The sequence below is a fragment of the Emydura macquarii genome, unplaced genomic scaffold (genome assembly GCF_026122565.2).
Source record: "Emydura macquarii macquarii isolate MOO-44397 ecotype Brisbane River unplaced genomic scaffold, CSIRO-AGI_Emac_v2 contig_1477, whole genome shotgun sequence".
In the NCBI taxonomy this organism is placed as follows: domain Eukaryota; kingdom Metazoa; phylum Chordata; order Testudines; family Chelidae; genus Emydura; species Emydura macquarii.
The window spans coordinates 10,431,134-10,457,852 of record NW_027131614.1 but is presented as its reverse complement, the minus strand read 5'-3'; the positions used below and the strand labels follow the sequence as shown (position 1 = coordinate 10,457,852).

General features: G+C 36.4%; 1 protein-coding gene across 6 annotated transcripts in view; it reads right to left on the bottom strand.

The window, feature by feature from the left end:
• Nucleotides 1–26,719, bottom strand: part of EYA1 (EYA transcriptional coactivator and phosphatase 1) — a 215,895-nt gene that overhangs the window by 41,962 nt on the left and 147,214 nt on the right. For 4 of the 6 annotated variants that reach the window (XM_067553627.1, XM_067553624.1, XM_067553623.1 and 1 more), the window contains 5 exons: nt 24,961–25,043; nt 24,355–24,541; nt 17,326–17,468; nt 16,136–16,219; nt 6,998–7,087 (listed from right to left, as the gene is read on the bottom strand). In XM_067553627.1, the coding sequence (XP_067409728.1) occupies nt 6,998–7,087; nt 16,136–16,219; nt 17,326–17,468; nt 24,355–24,541; nt 24,961–25,043 (587 nt within the window). The remainder of the gene's footprint in view (nt 1–6,997; nt 7,088–16,135; nt 16,220–17,325; nt 17,469–24,354; nt 24,542–24,960; nt 25,044–26,719) is intronic. The other 2 variants (XM_067553628.1, XM_067553625.1) reach the window with 1 other exon arrangement.

Here is a 26,719-nt window from a genome sequence, read left to right as displayed (position 1 = left end):
ACCCTGCACTTTATGCTCTCATACAGGAGAACAAGGAGACTCAGGGCACATTTGTGGCACCTCATAAATACTATCACTCACAAGGGCTCTGAGCTTGTGCGTATGAGGTACAATGGTACACACACTGACACATAGTCAAAGAAGAAAGTGTGTTGTCATTGCCCAGCCAGAGGCAGGAAATACTGGTAATTTTGTGAGGGAAAACCTATTCGAATTCATAAGGTCTGGGTAAGTTTATGATAAGAACTGAAAATTTTGCTAAAATTGTGATTGTAGAGAACTTTCAGTCAGTTATCAGGGAATACTTTTATTTCTTTTGAGCAAGGCCCTTACTCCATTGAAGGCAACATCAAAATTCCTACTGATGCCAAAGGGGCCAGGATTTCACCCTATAAATTGTATTTTATGAAGTTGCAATTCTTAACCTGTTCCAAAAAAAGTATTCTGTCTTTCTATCTACCACATGGTAGCAGTGGCAATAAAACAATAGGAAAATCTTTCATCATTTTCTGTTGTAATAGTCTCTTTGTTTTCTGGAAGAATATTCTTTGAAGCAGTCAGACCTTCTGACTGTATTAATTACAGAGTAGTTAAAATCAGCTTCAAGTGGAGTAAGTAGGGCTCAAAGCATGCTGGGAAAACAATGTTACAGTAATAATGACTTCTTGAAATTAAATGCCTTTTCTCAGGCTAGCGGAATAACTATTGGAAAACAACACACAGTTTAGTCAGTGAAGTATACATACAATCTTATAAAAAATAAAGAGCACCTTATCACTGTATATCAGTTAGTCCAATTTACCATATCTGAGTAAAAACCACCAAGTAAACAAATATAAATTATTAGGTACACTGGAAAGATTTATAGGTTTACAGAATTATAAACTGTGGAGGGAAGGAGTAAAGTGGGTCCATAAATATTTTACAATGTGGCTCTGATCTGTCCTCTGCTTTCACATGGGGGATGTGGAGACTCCATGGTCCAGCATCCAATCTGGCATCTTGATTTTCCACTTGGAACTCAGTGGCATATTGTATACTAATACTGATAGGAGGAATTTCAAAAGCAATCAACATTTGTTTATCTCTGCTCCCACTGAAGTCAATGGTAAAACTCCCATTTTCTCTGAAGGGAGCAGAGTTAAATCAATACGGAGCACCTTCGAAAATCTCACTCCTACTCTCCATGGGATGAGCCGCTCCTATGGGGGTGTGGTGGAAATCTTCATATTACACACATTATCTGCAGCCCTCATGTGGGCAACAACTGAGTGGGTTTGATGTGGAAGAATATGCTAATATAGGGGTTCAAAGGTCAATCATTTCAAAAAACATAAAGCATAAATTTTAACCATGCAGTTACAATTGATTATGTCAATTGTTTGCTACAGACAGGTGGGATTATGCCACAAACATTCATCAAATGCATTAAAAACAAGATGGACGGTCACTAAGTCAGAATTTGAGGAGATATAAATGATGAGGCCACATTTGGAATGCTGTGTCCAATTTTGGGCCCCCCACTACAGGAAGGATGTGAACAAATTGGAGAGAGTCCAGTGGAGGGCAACAAAAATAGTTAGGGGTCTCGAGCACATGACTTATGAGGAGAGGCGGAGGGAACTAGAATTGTTTAGTCTGCAGAAGAGAAGAATGAGGGGGGATTTGATAGCAGTCTTTAACTACCTGAATATGGAGTTAGGCTGTTCTCAGTGGTGGCAGATGACAGGACAAGGAGCAATGGTCTCAAGTTGCAGTGGGGGAGGTCTAGGTTGGATATTAGGAAAAACTTTTTCATTAGAAGGATAGTGAAACACTGGGATGGATTACCTAGGGAGGTGGTGGAATCTCCAACCTTAGAGGTTTTTAAGGCTCAGCTTGACAAAGCCCTGGCTGGGATGATTTAGTTGGCGTTGGTCCTGATTTGAGCAGGGGGTTGGACTAGATAACCTCCTCAGGTCCCTTCCAACCCTAATCTTATATGATTCTATGATAAATCCTTATTGTGACACCAAACTATTGCCTATAACATGAATGTAATTTCTGATTTTTTCTCTTTTCTTGTGCAAACAGTCAATGTAAAAAAGTAGTTTAAGATTAGTTTAAGATTAAGATTATTAAAATATAACATCAAACTGATTCTCTCCCCCCTTTTTGGAGGGCCCGTGCTATTGCTTTACAATTATATTCCCTCTTCTGTCTATCAGAGACAGAAATACCTTACCTAAAGTAGCTAAAAAATTCATTCCATACTGCACTCATAATAAATGACTTCCATATACATTTCATCATACTGCACATAGAGACAGTTTTTAAAAATAATATACAGGACATTCCTCAGATTCACAAACAGAAGAGCAAGAAATTAATTATGCATTTATGAGTACAGATTATGTGTCTTTCACTGATGGAAGAAAACCAGTTGCCAAGCATTACAGCACCTTTATATCATTTACCTTCTCTGATTACATTACATTATTAATTAATTTAACAACAAAAAGGGACAAACTTGCTTTTAAAAAAAAAGAAGCAAAAGAAAAAAACAGAACCAAAAAACAAACAGAAAATAAAAAGCTCAAACAGACAAATGTGACAACCCCTAAGGACTGAATTAAAGAATTAGTTTTTTGGATCTTTATTTCCTATAAGAATATTTTTATTTTCTGTTAAACTAGAGATAAAAGTATCTTTTTTATAAAAATTATCAGGTGAGATTTCATAAAGCTAAAGTAATTCATCATTTTTTAAAAAGGGTCAATGATCTTGGCCAACTAACAGATAAACTAACAGTTTCAGAGATAAAAGTATATCTATACTTTAGGATCAATGAAATATTGTTTAATACCTTGTAAACCTTAGTCTTAATCACTATTTTAAGTATCAACAACTGATGTAACCAATAGTTCTTTCTACAATGTACCTAATTATGAATGGCATCTAATTTGCCAAAGAAAGAAAAGAACTAATTTTTAAAAGGAGTCAGCAGGACAAATGTTAAAGTTGTGATGAGTTTTTAATCTAATTTTAATCTAATCATCAAGTTGCTAATTTCCTTAAAAACAGTTGTAGCACAGACTCTAAAATGCAATCAATCAATCAATCAATCGAATTTATTAAAACGTTATACTTTATGTCCCCTACTACAATATACTATTAATTGGAGCATGAATTCAGGCATTACTACATCATTCTTGTCTGGTGAGATAACTTTGGTTCTCTTGAGAACATTAGACCAATACATATATTTCCCCTGTCACATAACGAGAATGCTTTTTCTAAGCCTATACTTAGGCATGTAACTAACTCCCACTGATGCTCACTCTTCAAAACGAGGCTATTTATTTAGGTGCCTAAACATAGATTCAGGGTATGTCTACACAGCAAAAACAAAAAAACAAAACAACCTTCAGCAGCGAGTCTCAGAGCCTGAATTGACTGACTCTGGCTACCAGGGCTTGCACTATGGGGGTTAAAAGTAGTTATGCAGACACTTGTGCTCAGGCTGGAATCTGGGGCCTGAGACTCAGCAAGGGGGAAGGGTCTCAATGCCCAGGTTCCAGCCAGAGCCCATGCCCAAATGTCTACCACAAAAAAGTGAAATCCACCATCTAACTATTTCTTTTATTACAAATTTAAAAATTCCATAACAGAGGACTCACTTCAAGCAACAAATACAGCAATATTGGCTTCTAAGATGATAAATTAGGCCAGTGGCAGGGCAGACTTTTTTTTTTAAATACCAACTTTGAAGTAAACTATATAAGATTAATAAATTATCACATCCTAAAGTCTGAGATAGTCACCAGAGTTCAAAAAGTTTATTGTTTTAAAAACCACTTTGTAGCAAAAGAAAACAAAGACACATGAACATGGCTATATGAACCTAAAGAGCAATTTTATAGTGCACAGAACCAAGGATTAGCTGAATAAACTGTAGATTTGAAAGTTTTTAAATTTTGTTAACATCAGGGTGTCTTATTGGTTCCAACAAACTTAAAATAGACCACGAAATGACTGCTGGATATTTAAACAGTCATTGAAAATAAGACGTCTAGGTTGAAATTTTCAAAGCCAACTAGGGCTTCCCAATGGAAATGGGATGGTGTCTACATCTCTCAGATGCCTTTGAAAATCTCAGCCCTAGCCTCTTTCCTCACAGACAGAGCTCAATATGTAAAGTGATCATTAGGGACTATTGTAAAAAACAGAATTTTCTCCTACTGTGTCTATCAGAAGATCTACATCGTGAAGAAAATGCTCTGATGTGCTGCTCCCCACAACCCTCCTGCCTTCCCCTTCCACACTTCTCTGCAGACCTCTTACAGTCCACAAGAGGGGATCCTCCCTTCTGTGAACTTTCTGAGGACTGCAGGAGATGGTCTCCATTCCTCTGGATCTTAAAAGATATGCAAGAAGGAGACTTTGTTCCTGCAGACATGAGAAGGTGGGAGTGGGGGAGGGAAGAATGGCCACCAGGCACACTTTTCACCTCAGTCTTATGTTACGACTATTAAAAAACCTGGGATATCCCCAGACCAAAACTTTGCTAAAAGAAGTTAAGGTTATGGGCATGTGTCTGTGATTTAGGAGTACATTACTTCCCAAGAACACCCGAGTTAAAATAACCAACTGACTGTTGTGAAGCCAAGTAATTAGGAGTTATGTATGCACTTCTCAAACAACGACTCAACTGAAAAAACTACTCCAACCATAACTCTGCTCCAGCAGGGGCAACACAGGCTAACCTGCAGCTAAATACTAATCTGCATTCCTGATGAACATATATGCTGCCATGTGCACAATATATTAAGAGACAGAGTCACACCGCATTTTATCAGGACTGTGGATCAGATGCAGTAGAAACTTCCTTCTCCAGCCTCCACAACCAGTGCTCTCTGGAATGCTGCTACCATTATTAATTTGTATTACAGCAGTTCCTGGAACCCTGGTGTGCTAAGCACTGTGCAAACAGAATAAGAGAGAGTCCTTGACTTAAAAGGTGGTGATGAAACCTTATTGCTGTGTGGCTGTGATAGTGGTCAAGGAGGGGCTGCCAACACCTTGTTTCCTTCTTCTCAAAACACACGTAATACAGGATAGAATCCGGCCTTAAATATTTAAACATAGCCAGATATGAACCATAATATATAAAATATATATATAAAAAAAGAATGCATTATGCCAGATTCTCTCTTGCATTTGGACAGTTCTGACATATGCTGGGAACACCAGACAACCGGCACAGTATTGGAAGAATACAAAGATGGTCAAGCTGCTCTGTCAGCTCCTTGGTCTTTGCTGAGAATCTGGGCCAGTATTTCTTCACATGTACAGTCTGCTTCAAAACTTAATGAACGGTAAAAAAATTCTATTTGGTAATGTTAAGGCTGTAACATACCAATTATCCCTATGATGTATGTGGTTAACTCCTACTTATGTCAATGGCACTTACAGATGTGTATCAAGGGGTGGCTATAGGACTCATATTTGGTTGTGCAAAGCAAATGAAAACACAGTACAAACTTTATTGAACATACTGGTAAGATTTGATACTACTATCTTTTGCTGCTCTGGATGAAATGAAATGTAATTGTAAATCAGAAACAGATTTGGAAAGTAAGTAGCTCTTCATGTTATACTCTTCTAAAAGTCTGAAAAACCAGTCCTCCATATGTCATTCACTAATGGCATTTTTTGTATCAAAAACAATAACGTCTTTATATGCAGTTTCCATAATGAAAGAAAACAGTTTTAAACGCAAGAAATCTTGTGTTTTATTATAAGTGTAAAAATAAATACTTCACTAAGGAATGGAAGAAAAAATAAAGCACATTTAAATAATTTTATTACGCTGTAAGTTGCCAATTCATCTGTGAGTAGTTTCTTCTCAGATGAAAAGAAATCAAAACAAGGGACAGATGTTGGACAAACCACACTTAAGATCTGCCACACACTGGCATTTTTCAAATGATTTTGGCTCGTCTATTATATAAGGTGTATTTTGTTGATTTTGAAAAGAGAAACATCAGGAAATATTTAAAGGCCAATTGATGCCAATTAACTTTGATCAGCAAAAGTTGCATTTGAATCTTTTAGATTCATTTGCCTGTCTGGAATAATGCACATTCCTAAAATCTAGCAAAACAACAACCTGATGATTAATGCCTGTTGGCAGTCCAACCACAAGCTTGCTTAACAGTTGGATTTTAAATAAACAGCTGTCTTTATTATGATGGGAAACAAATCTGACTATTTTCATGTTTTCTTGTTATGAAAATATGAACAGAAATCACTTTTTCCGTTTTAAGATGAAACAGCCACACAGCATGGTGACAGTCGCTTTCAGCAGTCGCTTTCAGTTTTTAGAATGATCTCACAAGAATCCCAAAACCATAGCCCACAGAGGCTTAAAAGCCTTTGGCATGCTGACACCATGCACTCACAGCATGCCACACAAGAGAGGCATAACTAACCAAGAAAGCCTCATATGTAAAAAATTGTACCTGCCACTGCAGAAGGCAGAAGACCCACTGTAATAAACCTCTGAGATTGACAGCATATGCAACGTTAATGATTTTCTCTGAGTTCTAAGGTAATACTTCTTCATAGGGGATGTAACTGAGAAATCTGCACCCAGCTATGAATTGTTTATAGAAGCTGAAGTTTAATATTTAATGGCCTGTACAGACTATTGTATTTTAATGTTTATAGATGGTTCTGGTTTATCCACTTCTAAAGCTTGTCTATCATGATCATATATACAATTGTTAAATAATCTAAAATTACACTTCTGATGGCACAAAACTGCTGCTTAAATTAAATGAAATCATTGTATTTCAGGGTAACAAAATCCTTGAAATATTTAAAAAATATATATATTGTAACATTTGCATCTTAAAATTGTTATAGCCAGCCAGACATTAGTGCTATTTGCTATCATGCAATATGAAACAAATGTTAAATAACTGCTAAATGTAAATAAACAATTAGTACTTACTTCTAAATCATTAAAGAACAAATGTGTGTCTGCCAAATTGAAAATCATCTCCTCCATCCGTAGTCCAAGTGAAACTGAAGTAGGTGGATCCTCAAAGAAAAAATGGCAAAATATGGTCAATAACAGGCATGCTTCATATGCTAGAGCAGTGGTTCCTAAACTTTTTGGCTTGAGGGCCAGATATCATTACACAACCCTGAAGGGCCACCAGTCTCCGCCAGCAGCCCCCCACACCCACTGCAGCCAGACAGAGGGAGTTCAGTGAGGAGGGCCGGCTCCTCGATGATCTCCTGTCCCCCTGGCTGCAGCAGGAAAACCAACCGCACGCGTCCTGTAGCCCCCTGTGCTCCACCGGGGTCCCTAGGCAGTGGCTCCCTTCTGCAGCCAGGAAGACAGGAGAGCAGTGCTCCCTTCCTACTGGCTCCAGCAAGGACCCCAGTGCCTAGGGACCCAGGCAGAGCGCTTAGCCATGCTCCCTGATGCAACCAGGGGGAGGGGAGCACTGATCTCCCATCTTCTGGGCTGCAGCAAGGAGCCTGCACTGGTCTTGTAACCCCGCGGCAACGCACTCCACCTGGGACCTTAGGCAGCGGCTCCCTTCTGCAACCAGCAGGAGGGGAACGGCGAGCCACTATGAAAGATCCTGAGGGCACCACGGTGCTAGATGAAATATTCCTCAGAAACAGAGAATACTAAATATATCAACTGATGGGTCTGTATACATACTTACATTTGGGTTACCCTAAAACCTTGCACCAAAGTACCTAATATGTCAACATTTTAAAGGATGTTTTAAATCTGTTGGTAACAAAAACCTTGATTCTGCAACTGGGCAAACCCTTGCATCCATGCAGAGCATCACTGCCTTCAATGGAGCTCTGCACAGATGTAAGGGGTCCACTTATGCTGTTCCAGCTGCAGGATTGGGACCTCCCTTGCCCTCCAAGATTTAAGTACTGTACACAGGTTTAAAACAACCATGAGCTCAATCATACAATCGTCACTTCAGCAAACTCCAATGAGTAAGTGGATGTGGTCATTAGCGTAACTATTGCCTTTAATAAATCACCATTAATATTTAATTTACAAACAGCAATAACATATAAAGTAACTCTTTAATTCTCTGCAAAACTATGTTTTAATTATTCTTTAAATATAGCCCACCCATGCAGAATGAACAAATCTATTGTTTGTTATTAATACAGAACACACTTTAAATTCTCTGCAGAAATTACCCTAACAACTTACTCCTTACTGAGCTAATAAACTCAAAAAGTGTGTTCAGCATTATGGTTACCAAATGCATTACAGATGTTTGTCCTGTTTTGATTTTTATGTTTTATATATTTTCTATCTGAAAATTGAAATGAGTCTAATATTTTTATTTGATGTACATTCTCTCACTTAAAATGCTTTCTCAAGAATATCCAAGAGCACACAAGACAGCTTTGAAAGAGTATGTTATAGTGCTTCATGACACATTCAATTAACCAAACATTAGTTCATCAGGTATTATATTTTATAATAAAAACAGGATTGCAGGAACAACAGTTCTCTTTTTTCTTTAATCTGCTTAGATTCTACAACTGATGGCAACTCAAAATGAGTTCTTTAATAGGTTTAGCTTCCAGTTTTTTCCTTTATCAATCAAATTAATAGGTTTTTCAACAAGATTTCTGAAATTCTCAAACATTTATCTGTCACAAGACACTATGCAGTATTGGCAAAAAAACAGTTGAAAAAAGATTTGTTGATTTGGCAACTTGGTCTGATATTTCCAGAGAATAGAAAATGAAATCTAAGCTAATTTGATCGAATATTTTGCAAAGAAGCATTTAGAAACACGGATGTCCAAATAAAGAAGCTCTATGGCATAGAAAAAATGTTGCATACAATTCACTATCAAATGGATGGACTTAAATATTAAGATGGGAGAACCTGAGTGCCTCATATTAAATGAGGATATTGATATAATAGGCATCACAGAAACTTGGTGGAATGAGGATAATCAATGGGACACACTAATATCAGGGTAACAAAATATATTGGAAGGACAGAATAGGCCATACTGGTGGGGGAGTAGCACTATATGTGAAAGAAAGCTTACAGCCAAATGAAATAAAAACCTTAAATGAACCAAACTGTGCCATAGAATCTCTATGGATAGTAATTCCATGCTTGAATAATAAGACTATAGCAGTAGGGATATACTAACCTGACCAGGATGCTGATAGTGACTGTGAAATACTCAGGGAGATTAGAGACTATAAAAATAAAAAACTCAGTAATATTGGGGGATTTCAACTATCCTCATATTGGGGGGTACATGTCACCTCAGGAAGGGATGAAGAGATAGTTTCTTGACACCTTAAATGACTGCTTTTTGGAGCAGCTAGTCCTGGAACCCACAAGAGGAGAGGCAATTCTTGATTTAGTCCTAAAGGTAGCACAAGATCTGAACCAAGAGGTGAATATAGCTGAACCGCTTGGTAATAGTGACCATAATAAAATAAAAATTTAGGAGGTTTTGGAACAACTTGATAAATTAAACAGTAAAAAGTCATAACCAGATAGTGTCCACCCAAGAGTTCTGAAGGAACTCAAATGTGAAATTGCAGAACAACTAACTGTGGTATGTAATCTATCATTTAAATCAGCTTGTGTACCAGGTGCCTGGAGGATAGCTAATATGATGCCAATTTTTAAAAAAAGGCTTCAGAGGTGATCCTTGCAATTACAAGGCCAGTAAGCTTAACTTCAGTATCAGACAAATTGGTTGAAACTATAGTAAAGAACAGAATTATCAGACATATAGATAAATACGATTTGTTGCAAAAGAGTCAACATGATTTTTGTAAAGGAAAATCATGCCTCACCGATCTACTATAATTCTTCAAGAGGGTCAACAAGCATGTGGACAAGGGTGATTCAGTGGATATAATGTACTTAGATTTTCAGAAAGCCTTTGACAAGGTCCCTCACCAAAGGCTCTTAAGTAAAGTAGGCAGTTATGGGATAAGAGGGACTGTCCTCTCCTGGATCAGTAACTGGTTAAAAGATAGGAAACAAAGGGTAGGAATAAATGATCAGTTTTCAGAATGAAGAGAGGTAAATAGTGGTGTCCCCAAGGATCTGTACTGGGACCAGTATTGTTCAACATATTCATAAATGATCTGGAACAATGGGTAAACAGTGAGGTTGCAAAATCTGCAGATGATACAAAACTACTCAAGATAGTTAAGTCCAAAGCAGACTGTGAAGAGTTACAAAGGGATCTCACAAAACTGGGTGACCGGGCAGCAAAAAAGCAAATGAAATGCAAAACTGATAAATGCAAAGTAATGTAATTGTACATATAAAATGATGGGGGTCTAAATTAGCTGCCACCCCTCAAGAAAGAGATCTTGGAGTCATTGTGGATAGCTCTCTGAAAATATCCACTCAACGTGCAGTGGCAGTCAAAAAAGCTAACTGAATGTTGGGAATCATTAGGAAAGGGATAATAAGACAGAACATATATTGCCTCTTTATAAATCCATGGTTTGCCCACATCTTGAATACTGCATGCAGATCTGGATTGTCCCATTTCAAAAAATATATATTGGAATTGGAGAAGGTACAGAAAAGGGCAACTAAAATGATTAGGGGTATGGAAAGGTTTCCATCTGAGGAAAGATTAATAAGCCTGGGACTTTTCAGCTTGGAAAAGAGAAGACTAAGGGGGGATATGATAGAGGTCTATAAAATCATGACTGGTGTGGAGAAAGTAAATAAGGATGTATTATTTACTCCTTTTCATAACACAAAAACTATGGGTCACCCAATGAAATTAATAGGCAGCAGGTTTAAAAACAAACAAGAGGAAGTATTTTTTCACCCAACGCACAGGCAACCTGTGGAACTCCTTTCCGGAGGATGTTGTGAGGGCTAAAACTATAACAGGGTTCAAAAAAGAACTTGATGAGTTCATGGAGGGAAGGTCTATCAATGGCTATTAGCCAGGATAGGCAGGGATTTCTGTTTGGGAATGGCCGGCAGGATGAATCACTTGATGATTACCTGTTCTATTCATTCCCTCTGAAGCACCTGGCATTGGCCACTGTCGGAAGAGAGGATACTGGGTTAGATGGACCATTGGTCTGAGCCAGTATGGCCATTCTTATGTTGTTATCGACACACAAAAATGAGCATTTTTCTAATTTAAATAAATACGTCTGAATCCCCAAAAGAGGATTTTAGTGTATTGCTACACCTTCATCATGCCATTTTTTTGATAGTAATAAGCACTTTGCCCTTATAAATCAGTCTTGTATTTACATTTTGCATCAGCAAAAATTTCAGAAGAGAACCTTTTGATTTGTAATGCAAATGTGAAGATTCATCTGCCTGCCTTAAAGTATGAGTAAGACTATTGTATTTCCTCCCTTGTAATGCTGGTAGTTTTGCAGAACTACATTTTACAGCTTGCCCCACATATGCCATCTCTGTGCAGCCTTATAATCTCACCATCCTGCATAGTTCATCAAAATTCCTTATTTCAGTTGCAGGGATTGCTATTCAATGAAGTAAAACACTTCCTCCTTCTAAGGGCGGACTGTGCTAGTGCCACAGAACTCCCAGCTCCTGCCAACCTAGGGAGCTAGCAACTGGAACTGTGTCCCAACACTGGACTTGCACATGTTAGTGCAGATCACTAATATCAAGCACCACTTTGGCACTTCAATAATAAAACACCACCACCAGATAACTGAACCAGTCCCATTCAATTTTTATTCTCATGCCCATTCACAATCTTGCATGTTATTTCGGAAAACAGTGGAAGATTCTGGCCCTACACAATTGTTACAATATCACAAGCAAATTTTTTTTAAAAGGGTCTCTAAACAATATTGTGAAGAAAATTTGATTGTCAATGAATGTTTAATTTTAACAACTTTTTTTTAAACATACACTTGAGTCAGAATAGATATATTTTTAAATTGTATGAGATGGACTATTTAGCTCAAATGTTATTTTAAACTATTATACACAACAAAGTGGGGTTCTCTCTCAAGGAACATTGTTAATTTACCTAGGGAAAAAAAAGAAAAACAAGATCAGTGACATTTTCTGAAAAATGTCAGATCAAACCCTATAAATGCAAGAGATGAAGCATAAAATAAAACGTACATTTTTGATTAAGCACCAAATACTTGATTTGAAGGGTTTGTTGTGCCCAAAACTTTGTTAGACTGCTGCCTTGGGTACCATATTTAGTGGCATCTAAGGAGTTCTCTATATTAGGGTTTTAGCCTCCATTGTAGTTGCGCTGATGTAACTGCACCAGTAACAAACACGACCTGTGGTCAGTGAGGGTGTTTTACAGCAGTTCAGTGTGTACTTTGATTAGTTAGGATGGTGGCTAAAGCTAAAGATGACAAGACTAAGATAAGGCCAGAAAAATTTACGATGCTGGGCCCCCTTTTGGAATTTAAAGCTACTAATTGCCAAGTCATTACTGAGAGATGTGACACAATGAAAAGAGAGGCTAACAATCTGTTCTCATTTATTAGGATTTGCAGTTCAATGTGAGCATCTTTTAAGGAATGGCCAAAATCAGGTACAAACCTCTGAAAAAGAAACCACTCAGTTGACAGAAGAAATACCACTGCTGAATCTGTTAAACAGGTCTCTTCTTTTGAATACCGGTATTAGAGCCACAAACATTGTATATATGTCATTTTCAATTTCTACCCATTTGATGCCTTTGTCAGGGGGAAAATAAGTTGAAAAACTGGAAAGATCACTGAGTACACAGCTGTGCTTATTTTCTACTTAGGCTTGCCAGTAACAATTGAAGGCTTAAATGAAACACGTGTTTTGTTTTTCTCAAATCTTTAAAATATATATAACCCTCCTACTCCCATCTAAAAAATATCTTATAAGTAAACAACTATTCCCCGGTAATTATGTAAAAGATTTCACAGAAAATGAAAATACATAAGGGCCACAGCATTTCTAGTGCCATTCCTGCTGTATATCCACCTGTCACAAGTTATTAGTACCATACATGGGGCATCAACTTTTTCCCAGCTTCCAGCTTAGCAGGCAGCTGGTTCAAAACATCAGGTTTATGTGGATGCTAGCAATTCCAATATCAATTAAAATAACTCTTAACCACAAGCGTTGGAGTAGGCAGATCTCCCTCTCTCTTATATATGTAGCTTTTGCTTAAAAGCACATTACAACATAATTCCAACAATATTTTTAGTTAGTACATTTATATTATTTTACTCATTTCAGACATCTATTTTTGGAAATAGAAACATCTCTTTCAACTGGGAAGAAAAATGTCCCAGTCTCCAGCTTAAACACTGACCTGCAAACACTAAAGCATGTTTATGATTTTGTTCATAACATCTGAGGGACAGGAGAAAAAAAAGTGAGAAAAAGATAAACAGAGGTGATATAAACAGAAAAGATGGCAGATGGAAAAGGGGAGCAAAACCAGAAGAAAAACAGTAGGAGAGAGGTAGAGCCTCCCCCCTTCCACCCCCCCCCCAAAAAAAAGAGAGAGAGAGACAGACAGACAGACAGACAAAAAAAATTACCTGTTTAGCAACAGTTCCTATATCACTACTCACAGGCACCTCCAGAAGAGCTCACTCAGGCATTAGTAAAGTGGATCAAGAGGGAACAAGTGTTGCCATTTCTCACAGTATTTAATGCTTTCCTTAAAAATTCAGCTCCTGCAGTTAACTGATTATGTGAGAACCTCAGATTTCATTAAAAATTTAGTTTCTAACCCTCCTAGTTGTGGATAAAAATTTGAAAATGTGAAGCCTAAAGACTTAAAAACCAGAAAGCAAATAAAAAAGTACAAAAAAATTAAAATCTCACTATTTTGGGGGCCTGGATTATGATTTTTGAATGGTGGGGGCTGGTAATACTGATGTCATAAAACTTAGACACCATCAAATGGGAAAATCACATTTCTATCTAAAAATAGTGCACCTATTATTGTCATAAATAACCCATAAGATTATTATAAAACAAAAAAGAAGAAAAATATTTTTTTTCCAGTTAGCTCACTGTTGTGCGTTTGACAGCACTTTGGGTGTGATCCAAAGTCCGTAGAAGTCACTTAATATTTTTCATAACAGTTTAAATTGTGAAGACCTTATGGGGTCAATGCAACATACTAAAGCAGACATGAATCTGAAGTGCACATTTTTACTATTAAAGCTGGAAACTGCAAGCCATGTACACTCCCTGCTTATTCTAAGATGTTCCAAAATTCTCTTTCAAAGCGAAGGCTACCTTGAATCTCCATCTTCTTCCCTTTAAAACAGTTCCTTCTAACATCAAACATGCTTTATTCCCACAGGTAATGTCCAAAGAAGGTGGAATACACTCTAAACTTCTTGTTATGCATGTTGCTTGAACATGGCCTAATTCTGAAGTGTGGCTATGAGATCCAGTGTGTATTTACTGAATGGTAGACATTCTGTCACATATGCATCAGCAGTGTGACTAAGCCATGTCTCAAGTAACTGGTTTCTATAGTTTGAAGTGCTATCATGTTGTCACTCATCTCCTTTTAACTTACATATTCAGCCACTCACAGCATGTGTGTACCTCACATTGCTACAAAATAATAAGCTGGGAATCAAACATCATAATTCATTCTGAAATTATTAACCCCACAGTTTTTGCCAGGAGAATTCAGGGTTTGATCATTTTAGGCTCACACCTAAATAATTGACAAGATTAGCATGTGAAATTAAACCCAAATGTTTCAATGAGATTTAGGCATCAGACTTTGAAAATCCAGCCCTGAAAATACTGGGTTTGGTTATATAAACCTTGTGCATGTTGAGTAGCACTTATTGTCAACAGGACTATTTGTTTGAATGCGTGTTACTCAGTGTGACAAAGAGCTGTAGAATTAGGCCCATAATAAACAAGTAGATTCCAACGATTAAGAAAGAACAATTTTATTTATCTTAGAATACAGCAGCAATTTTACTTATACTTTAATTTCATCAACTGTAAGTGAAAATGAGGATTTATTAACATAATGAACCAGTTTTCAGAAGAGTAGCTCAGTAAACTGAAAGGTAGTTTTGGATAGCTCTATGCTAACTTTTTCACATAATAAAAAAAAGAATGATGCAGAATTATAATATCAGAGTGTTATTCCTGAAGCAATGGATTCCAAGTTAGTCATCTTTTGGTCTTTAAAATCTTATAAAATGGATTGTAACTTATGCACAGTAGGCTGCAGGCTACTAGACTATCAATTCATTCACTTATTAACTTCAAAATTATTCCTAAATCAAACATGAGAATTCCTTAACAGTACATAAGCAATTCATGTGATCATGATGTTTAAAAAATAGATAATACAATCAACATGGCTGATAAACCAGGCAGATTTAAATCAAACTCAAGAGACAGATCATGAATATTTCAGTCACAAGTCATTTTGTTTTATAAAAACTCAGAGAATTGTGAAACATTTCCCTAGGACACACCAATTTATAAACTGCTTTCATTTACTTTACAATTGTGTTTCTCTTATGGGAAGTGGTTGTGAAACCACTATTCCAAAGTAACATACAAAACTCCTCCTACGCTCTCTTAGGACATGAACAGCAGCAAGGCTAAATTCACAAGCAGACACTTAAAAATGAACAATTAACATTCAAATAAAAAATTTAAGTGTGGACAAAAATATTGTACTGATCCATCACTGCCCCAAAAGTAGTTTTTCCTCATTTATACCTATTTGAGGCACTATCAGTCAGTGGACCAAAAGAAAATGCAGTACCTTAACCCACAAGTCATCAAGCATTTCCTGAAAGGAGCTGAACTTTTGTAACCCAGCATAAAGTCAATGGGAACTAGAGGCACTCAGCACTCCCTATGATCAAACCTCTAAGTAGCACAATTTTTGCTCCCAATAATGTAATGTTTCTCTTATAAAAGGTAAGGAAGGAATGGAGGTGAGAAAAAACCGCTCAGTCTTTCTATCTATTCCCTTTATACTTCAACCTTAATTTGTCTCTCGTGACATTCTCCTAACATTCTGGTGCTTTCTGTGGAACAACACATATGCAGGAGTACATTACTTTAAATTAGTTCCTTGACACTTACCCTTCCATATCTGTTAGCATAGGACCCTGTAAGCAAGGAATGGAAAACGATGATTGTCTCATCCAAATCCCAAATAAATACTCTCTGTTAAAAAAAAAAAAAAAATCAATGTGTCCCTCTGTACAGATACTTGAATCATTAAATGTACAAATGAGAAAATTGTATTAAAAGGGTCATATACTAAAATGATGGTTTCCATACTATTTTCAGAAAAACTGGCAAGTTGTTCCAGAATGGAGTAAAACAATCTGTTAGTTTTGTACTACAATTACTACTATACTAAATTATTCTATTAAGATATAAATATAATTATAGTTAAATAAACAAAAATAGAATAGTATCATATGTTATTTCAAAGCCACTTATGGGGAAAATCTGAAATATATTAAATAAAAAAACTGAAAATGAAACCTATCATATCTGAATTTTCTTCTTCTGTATAGTATTCGAAATAAACAGCCTAAGTAAACTGCTATTCAGTATAACCTTTGAAACTAAAATTTGCTAAAGCACTTATCACTTTAGGAGTTTAAGTCCACTTTCAACAGGACTTAGGGGTTTTTAAAAATCTTACCCACAGTAAATTATGTTTGTGCCATTTAGAGCTGGTTGGAAATGTTATTTTCCCCCAAAGCGTTGTTTTTGTCAATATTTTCCAGACAATTTTGACTTTTTGGCAAAAATTCAAAATGCAAAATAAAAATATTTCATCCCTCTGGACTGACAATATCTGCCATGATGTACAACAGTCTTCCTTACTGGGGAGGGGATCCTGCGCATCATGGGAGTCCCTGGCCATGATGCATCATGGGAGATATAGTCTGGCCAGGGAGCGCAGCCCATAGAAGAGAAGGGGACACAAAGCCACTAAAGCACCATGAGGCACTGTAGTAACATATCCAAAATGAAACATTTTGGGTTTTGAGGGAAACATTTTTGTTTTCAGACATTCATTCTTTTTTTTTTTTTTTTTTTTGACAAAAAAAATCAAATTTTTCCATGGAAAGCAGAATTTTTCATAAAAACTTTGTTGAGCTGTAAACTCAATTTCCATCAAAAAAGAGTTTAGGTGGAATATGTTCCACCAGCCACACTGTCGTATTTCTGATCTATAAATAAGTCCCTCTCTTCAAAGCAATTGTAAAGATAGCAGAATCTCCACTAAATACAGAGTAAACTATATAACATACCTCCAGGTCAGAGTCAGGCAGCGGTGAAGGATTATTGTTTCTTCTGCCTCGCCCACGTGACTTTCCATCAGAACTACGACGCAATCTATCTGAATCAGAATCTTTAATGGGTGTTGATGGACTGTGGATTGTACTGTACTCTGCTGAAACAAAAATGACTTTCACCTTTCAGTTTACAATCAAAAAGTCAGTTTTACTTTGTTTTATTTATTTCTTTAGATTTGACATTAAAAAATAGAACAAAAGCTCTGAGTGCACTGATAATAATTAGATCTGCACTGATGATAATTAGGCCTACACTAATTACACAGCAGCAATATTACTGACATACAAATAAACTAACTCCATTAACCAGCAGCCTTAAGTAATCAGAGAGAAGTAACAATTCAAATGGAAAAACTCCAGAAAATCCTCACAACCAAAAATCATACATAGGCACATCTCTCTATTGTTTCTCCAAAATCCCTATAAAATTTTTTAAATTTGCTGTAATTTGGAATAATTTTTTCACCTCTGTTAATTTCATTCTGGGCCAAATTTTCAAAACATCTCTTTACCATTATCTTCACTATGACCTGAGAGTTCAAAATCACAGGTGCAAATGATAGAGATTAGAAGTCTGATATTCAAACTTCAAAACTTTTAAGAACTGGAAAGTTAATGAGCCTATATTTTCAGATGTCACCTTTTCGGTTCAAAGGAATTCTTTCTAAGTATAATATGAAACAGAGGCATAGAGTCTTTGATTACTCAAGATAGGGCCAATTTTAAAAATTTAATCCTTATTTTCCTAATCCTTGTATTTTCGAAGGTATTCTTCAAAGGCCTCCTCAACACTTAAATTACTGGATGAGTAATTTCAAAATGGGACACAGAATTTTCCCTAACGAATGCATGATCTATTATGTTTTAGCAAAATGTATGTACAAAAATATTTACTATTGTTACACATGTAAGAAAAAGCCTGATAACACTCCCATGACAAACAATACGTTTCTATTCTTAACATCCTTATGTTCAATAACAATGAGGTCTTGAACAATGTTAACCAAACAGATATCCTGTGCAAATTACTACTCATGACTGGCTGTAGTGAGATGTGAAAATTTACCCTTCATGAGATAAGTAGCAGGGTTTGGTTGCTGGGTGGTTTTTTGGATATTTTATTAATTCCTCTCTTTAGAATTTCAGTTTCAAAAGAATAACTTCTCAGATTTCTCTTCCAGGTCCATAATGAAAGATTTCCACACATTTCTCGTGAAGACAGTGGGAATTTCCATCATGCAGCAACACATATACTGATTTCTTATTTCAGTGGACATCAAGATTAATTACTCTCTCAAGTTCAATAAATCCTAATGCTAATATCAATATTAATTTAATATGTGCAGCAGTCTATCTGAATATAAACAAAGTACTGCAGTTTGGATGGACAAATGGATGTACGGCAATCCTTTCTCACATGAACTCTTACTCCTAATGAGTTCAAAGGTCAGATTAAGTTAAAGGTCCAAAAGCCTTTGAAGTCAATGCAACTACTTGCATGAGTCATAATTACTCAAAGAAGTAAGGATTGTATGTATCAAATGAACAGGGCTGATATACTTGAAGCCATGTGTTTGGTCCTCAAATTTGCACTTAACTGAAACAACTAAATTAACATGAAATATTCTAGAAGAAAAAACAACAAACCAGAGTAAAATGTACAATGTTAAACCATATGAGACAATCTCCAAAAGAGATTCAAGTCTCAATCTATGATTATTTTCATCTTGAACTATAAAAATAATTCAACTGTATAAAGCTACCTCACTAAAGAGAAAAGCAGATACATGATATTTGAACAAAACACAGAAGTCATTGTTGGATACAGTTATTTAAACTTTAAAAATGTCATTTCCTGAACAATAGCTAACATGTACATTCCAATATAAACTCCATTAGATAGTACATTCCAGCATAATATTTAAATTAATATTTTGACTAAAAACAGTCTTCTTCCTGGGAGATGACATCATAAGTAATACATTAGAATATATTATTTAAAAGCATGTATTTGAATTAATCTCCCTCTACTTTTAAACTGACATTCACTTTTAATTTTCTAATAGCTGTAAGTTTTAACTGAAGAACCTTTTATTTAAAAGGAAAAAAAAATATAGCAAGGCTGTGTTAAAAGTGTTCTGACCCAACAACAGACATTTGTTTAATAAAATATACAGAACCAAACTTTTGTAGAGATGGGGCCTGAATTTCATAGGTGAGGAACATTTGCATTTCCTACAGATTTCAACTGAGTAGAACCTCTGAAAATTATTTAGTCATCAAGCATAGGGTACCTAATTTTTGAAAATTCTGACCATAGAACCTGGCTGCCCAAGATGGTAAATTATTGTTGTCTGGGTGGATGCTGATTATCCAGGTAGATACTGATTGTCCTGAATAAGATAACCAATGTATGTGGAAGGATAACACAGGGAAAATGTAAAGGAAAATTTAGAAAATGATAAAAATAGACATGCCTAAAGGAGTGTGCATGGGTGTATGTGTGTGCGCCTGTGTAACAAAGAAGTGTTTCTACTTTCACAACAGACAAATTCAGTCAAAAGTATTGTGTAGAAAATGCTAAAAGCTATGGCCCAAATCCTGAGTGGATGATGATCTGTGTGGGAGATCATTTACAGGAATGGAGCCAAATCAGTACAGGGAAACCCCATGTTATCCTGTGTTATGGAGGTGGTCAGATTACTGGATTTAGGATTTTTTTTAAACTGTAAAGTGTAAATTCTTTTGGGTAACCATTAATTTCAGTCATCTAAATTTAAAATATTTGTCTATTTGTCTATACAGGGATACACTATAAATTACACTAGTGTTATCTAGTTAGTGTTACCTCCTGCTTATTTTAAGTCTCCAGCTAGTCTTTGACTAAACTTATCATTTTATCATAATTTTACATTTATTGTGTTAACAAAAGTAAAGGAATTACCCAAACAATCAGAACGGTGGTCCATCTCTCTCAGGATCTTGTCTCTAATAGCAGGTTCAAAAGATGGTGCAAGAAACTCAGCAATGAACAGGTCCTATCTACTGAAGAAGTTTCTTCCTAACTCCTATCAGGTAATGTTTTCTCTCTTTTCTGAACTATTTTTTAAAATAGTAATGAAAATAACTATGGATGTTCTATTTCTTCATATTTTATATTTGTCCTCATGACATCTTGTGGCAATGAGTTCCTTGAGTTAATTATGTGTTGTGAGAAATGCATTCCCTTTTATCGGTTTTTAAATTTGTTGTCATCAGTTTAATTGAATGCCTTCTTGTTAACCAGAAAAGATAAATAGGAGCACCCAACGTACCTTCTCTATGCCCTTCTTTATTGCATATAATATCATTTCTGCCCTTACATAGTCCTATTTTAAATATTTTATATTCTATGTATATTCACTGTACTTCCCTCTTACTTCTACATACTTTATATTTAATCTTTTATATTTATGAAAAAAATCAATAATAAGATTGAAACACTACTAATGTGTTACAAATATAACATATAACTTCACACTAGAACACATGCTTCTGTTCTGTTGTTATGGACAGGCTTTGCCTATTATGAACTCTCAGCTCTGGTTCACTCAACTACTTCTGATTTACTTTTATGAAATCTGATAAGGAAAAGGAGTCATAATGGCTTTTTATTCTGTGGCATTGAGCATGGCATGGTATTAAAGAAAAAAATGTTTAGCTTATGAAGGTAACAGTAACCTGTGTTTCAGAATAATTTTAGCAGGCTAATAGAGTAATTATTATTGTTTTACATTGCATTGCGTGGTGTGTGAGCAATATAAAAACAACTTGCAATATCTTTTAAACATACTGTATTATGGAAACTGGGAAAATCTTTTAAGGGTCAATCTGAAGAATAATGCAACTCTTTCTTTCTGGAAATGTGACCTAATAAATTATGATTGTGGTTTCATGTAAGGAGGGTAAACTCTGAGTTGCTCACTATTTCTAAACTAAATTATTTTACAAAGTATAAAATATATAAAAGTTAATTGAGAACTGCACAAGCCAAGGATATCTATGTCACTAACTATGATGATGGATGGATATGGGAGAGAAAATGTTTTCATAGTAAACTTAAATATCAAAACTTTACACAAAGTAGTCATTTTTTAAACTGCAGCTGCTTTAAAATTATAATGCTTTTTTCTCAAGAGATTTTTAACTTGTATAATTAATACTCCTGTTACACAGTTGCTCTAGTAATTACTTGCCTAAAGACTCCAGGATTCTGTACTGGACAGGAACACGCTGCTCACACTTCAGTGGCTCTAGAATGAGGCCTGGTGTACATAAAAAATTTAGGTAGCCCCAGCTACCTGGCTCAAAGTTGTGAAAAAATCCACACCGCAACTGTAGTTAAGCTGTCCTCACCCCAGGTGTAGACGGCACTAGGTCAATAGTACAACTAAATTACTTTTGTCAGAGCAAGCAGTGTCTACACTAAAGCACTACAGCAGTTCAGCTCCAATACTGTGTACTCCATCCCTGCTCCACTTCCCACAATTTCATTTTTAAAATGCAGTAGAACCAAAAAGATGTGTATGTACATGAATAAGCCATCCCATAATCTTGATAGCAACCCTTCTAGAAGTGATTACCCATGTGAATAGTCCCATTGATTTTAAAAGAATTACTCATGCGAGTAAAATTAAAAGCACAGATCTTAGACTGTTAGCTTTTCAGAACTGGAACCATGTCTTTTCCATGTTCTTTGAAGGGCCTAGCGCATTTGGGCACCATATACACACATGAATGTGTATTCAAAATACCACAGGAGCTCAACTGAGGCATAGCCATAAACCCCGACTAAAGGGCAGTACAAAGTTGCGCTGCCTCACGCGTAGACCAGGAACTAGATTGTGACTCAGAGTCACAGTCTAGTTCTTGATTCCCTCCTTGTTTCAAGGTGGAGGAGGCAGGGAAGCAATCTATTTCCATGCCAGCTCAATTGTGTTGGACAGCTCAGAGACAAGGCTCTGTTCATGCCCTGCCCCTCACAAGGATGGGGTTAGAGGCCCTACAGTACGGTGACCAGATAACAAGTGTGAAAAATCAGAGATGGGATCAGGGGCATGGTACAGTTCGTATATAAGTCAAAGCCCCTAATATCAGGATGGTCGTGATAATATTTGGGGCATCTGGTTACCCTACCCTGCAGAGGCTGCTCTCCTCCCTGTGACACAGCCTCCTTACTCCACTGCATAGGTGATTAGGATGAGTTACAAACATGCCTACAGTCATTAAATCTGTAACACAAATATCTCAACTGCAAAGCTATTGCACCCAAGAGGGAAGAAGAGCAAGCAGAACAAGGATATACTGTTGAGCAATGGCAGGGCTGGTAACAAATGCAACCACATTTATGGATTCCATTGTCAGAGAGCAAAAGAGAACAAGAAAGGAGGCTGGGTACAGGGTACAGCCCATCCCTATGAAGAAAGCTACACCAAGCATTACTTTTCCATGCAAGTTTACAGACCACACTTCATGGCACATCAGATAATTCCTCATTTCTCAGGGAGACTTTAGCCAGACAGAGGCCTTTAAAAAGCAGCTGACACAAAGACTCTGCCAAGACTTGTGGAAGTACTGTGTTTGAAACTGGTATTATTAAATATTAAACCAAGCTTTGATTGTGCCACTAATTTTAAGTAAGCCAGGATAGGCCCCCTGTTTTATTTGTGAACATCACTTTTAAAAAGAGAAGCAACAAATAGTCTATACTTTCCCGACACAATTTTAAAAAGTTATTTGCAGAATCAGAATTATATGGTATGTTTTGAAAGAAGTTAAAACTTGAGGCTATATTTGTTTTTTTGTAGTAAGGAGAATGTTTTCTTAACAACACCTGAAGTCATTACACCTCAGTGAGCCACTGAGAATATTAAACAACAAAATAAACCAAAGCATTGAGTGAAAAGTAGGTGAATCCTGCAGCCTTGCATACACATTCACATCTATTGTACAGAAAGAGTCCTGTCTCCGATATGTATCCTGCTTCCTTCCCAACCCACCTTAACTAACTGTGCAGAAAGACACAGCACTGCCTAAATTTTCTTTGGTTATGTATTCATGTACAAAACTGACAGAATGCTGGCAGATCACATTAAGAGATCACATTACAAAATCCATTGTGCATGTGCAAAGTAAGTTTTTAAAAACCTCTTATAAGTTTGCCAAATCACAAATGGATTTTTACCACATCACTGAGAAGCACATCTGCAACCTAGGAGCTATTTTTCCTGAGAAATTTCAAGCTTCTGCCATCTACTATTGATATGCTTGAGATACTGGGGGAGGAAAAGACTTTTTTTCTTTAATAATGAAAAAGGCATATTTATCACTCTTAATTTTCAAAAACAGCTGGCCCAGTTTGACTTAAGTTTGCAAAAAAGGGGGAAAAAAAACCTCCTTGACTAAGTTAAGACTGCCAAATCTCAGCCAAAAATGTGGGGAAAGTTGTAAGCCACTGAAAGTGTCTTCTTAAGATTGCACGAGTACTTCCAATTTAACTACCTATTACAAAGATTATTATGGGTTCTGCTTATAATATTTACAATATAAAGACAATCTTTCAAAGTGTACAGTGGGTTAAATCTTGAAGGCCTTTTTGGTTTTTACTCGGTCCTTATTCAGATGAAATTAATAGGATTTGTCTAAGTAAACACTGAGTATAAGGGACTCAGAAGTTGGTCCAGTATAAAGGCTTTTCCATATCCCATAATTAAAAAAATGTATTTAGTAGTATTGCAAATAAATAAAAATTACTGTGTATTTCTCTGGAAAACCTTATTTAAATATTCATTGTCTTAAATTTTTCTTAGCCAGTGCTGTACATCTGTACATGAGACACCATACACTAAAGATTTTGAAAAAGCCTCCAAAAAAAAAAAAATACCACCCAAACCTTTCAACTAACAGAAATGTGGCCCATAGGGAAAATAAAATCCATGTAATTACCTGCTGCAGGATCTGTAACTGCTTGACTGGTGACGCCAGATGGTGGTTCTTGAAGCTGGTATGTTGCATTTGTGGACGGTGTTGTTGGGCTGGTGTTGCTGCTTGTCATATAATGTGAAGGGTATGGTGAACTATTATAATACTGTGCATATTGACCCTGGCCAAAACTAGGATAAGATGGATATTCCTACCAGACAAAAAGCAACATCAGAGTTTTCTTTCAAGGTTTTGCTACTTTTTAGTATACATTCCAAAATATAAGTAAAAACACATGTCTGAGTTCCACTATCTTCACTGGACTGTACAGAGTAGAGCAGACAAACATGAGATTGTAATAGTAAACCTAAATTTCACATACTTCTAATATATTTTCTTGCACAGGTTACTATTAGATATATTATTGCAGTTGCGTAACAAATGTAAAAAATAATCATGCAGCTAGTTCTTTTATGAGATAACAAGTAGGAAAAAATCCCTTGAAATGACACCGTCCTTCTTATCAAAAACTACTGAGCTCAGAATTTTTGAAAGGGAAAGCATTGTGTGACTTGCTTATTTGAAATACAGTTTTGTCAAACTTTCATTTTATTTTATTTACAAGTTTACCTGCTGTGAACTATTAAATCCAGTAGAATTTGTGAGTGAATTATTTCCTGCATATATTCCTGATGATGTTGTAAAGCTGCTCCCTGAAATGAAAGATGATGTTAATTACTAAAACACTCTATCTGAAAATAACTCCATCATAATGACACAGAAAACTTGTAATACTTCTCATATGTTGACCACATTGGTTGTCATCAATACTGAACAAGAAGAAACAGGTAAAGTGATCATTCATTATTTCTGACCCCTATATTTCATTACGTAGTTATTGTGTAAGAGGAATACTGCGTCTAATGGAACACCTGAAATTCACAGAATGAAATGGGAACAAATTTTAAAATATCTTCAGTTTGGTTTCATATAGTGCCTTAATGTACTCAACATTGACAAGTGCAAAGTAATGCACACTAGAAAAAATAATCCCAACTACACATCTACAATGAAGTATTTTAAATAAGCTGTTACCACTCAAGAAAGAGACCTTGGAATCACTGTGGATAGTTGTCTGAAAACTTCGGCACAATCCACAGCAGCAGTCAAAAAGGCTAACAGTATGTTAGGAACTATTAGGAAAGGGATAAAAAAAATAAGGCAGAAAAGATCACAATGCCACTATAGAAATCAATGGTACGCTCGCACCTTGAATACTGTGTCAAGTTCTGCTTATCACATATCAAAAAAGGATATAATGGAACTGGAAAAGGTTCAGAGAAGGGCAACAAAGATGATCAAGAGTATGGAACGGTTTTCATACCAGGAAGAGACTAGAAAGATTAGTGCTGTTCAGCTTAAAAAAGAGACAATTAAGAGGATATGATAGAGGTCATGAACAGTGTGGAAAAAGTGAATACAAAAGGGTTATTTACCCTTCCCACAATACAAAAACCAGGTGTCACCTGACTAAATGAATACGCAGATGGTTTTTAATACAAAGAAAAGGAAATACTTTTTCACACAATGCACAATTATGCTGTGGAATTCATTGCCATGGGATGTTGTGCTGGTCAAAAGTATGATTCAAAAAAGAACTAGATAAATTCACGGAGGATTGGTCCATCGATGGCTATTAGTCAAGATGGTCAGGGATGCAGCCCCATGCCCGAGGTGACCCTGAACCTCTGACTGCCAGAAGCAGGGAGGGGAAGATAGAGGTAGATCACTCCAACTGCCCTGTTCTGTACACTTCCCCTGAAGCTCTGGCACTGGCCACTGTGGGAGAGAAAATACTGGGGTAGATGGACCATTGGTCTGACCCAGACTGTCCTTACGTTCTTAATTAACACAGTAATGATATTTTAAAATTCTTTTTCTTAATACTGCAGTAGACATAAGCCTGATTCTGAAAGGTGCTTTGCACCTACAACTCCCGCTGAGGTCCATAGGAGTTATGGGGCTCAGCACCACTCAGAATCAGGCCCCACGTTATCAATGAATCAATGACTGAGAACGGACATTTTTCTAAGTGCTTTACAAACACAGAGGAAGACTCAGTCCCTGCTCTAAGCAGCTTACCAGCTTGTCCAGTTGTGAAAGCCATTATGGTTCACTAATTGATCATAGAGCGCCTTGGGCAGTAAACGTTTTAAAAAGGGGTTACTGGCCATGACACCAGGAAAAATAAATATACTACATGGACTAGCAACATAGATGCCAAAGACTGAATGAACATAGAGACCGAACTACTCCCTCACCACTAGCCACCAAACATGGACAGATGGGGCCTATTGTTTAATGTCTAATCTGAGGAGCAGAGTTCCTA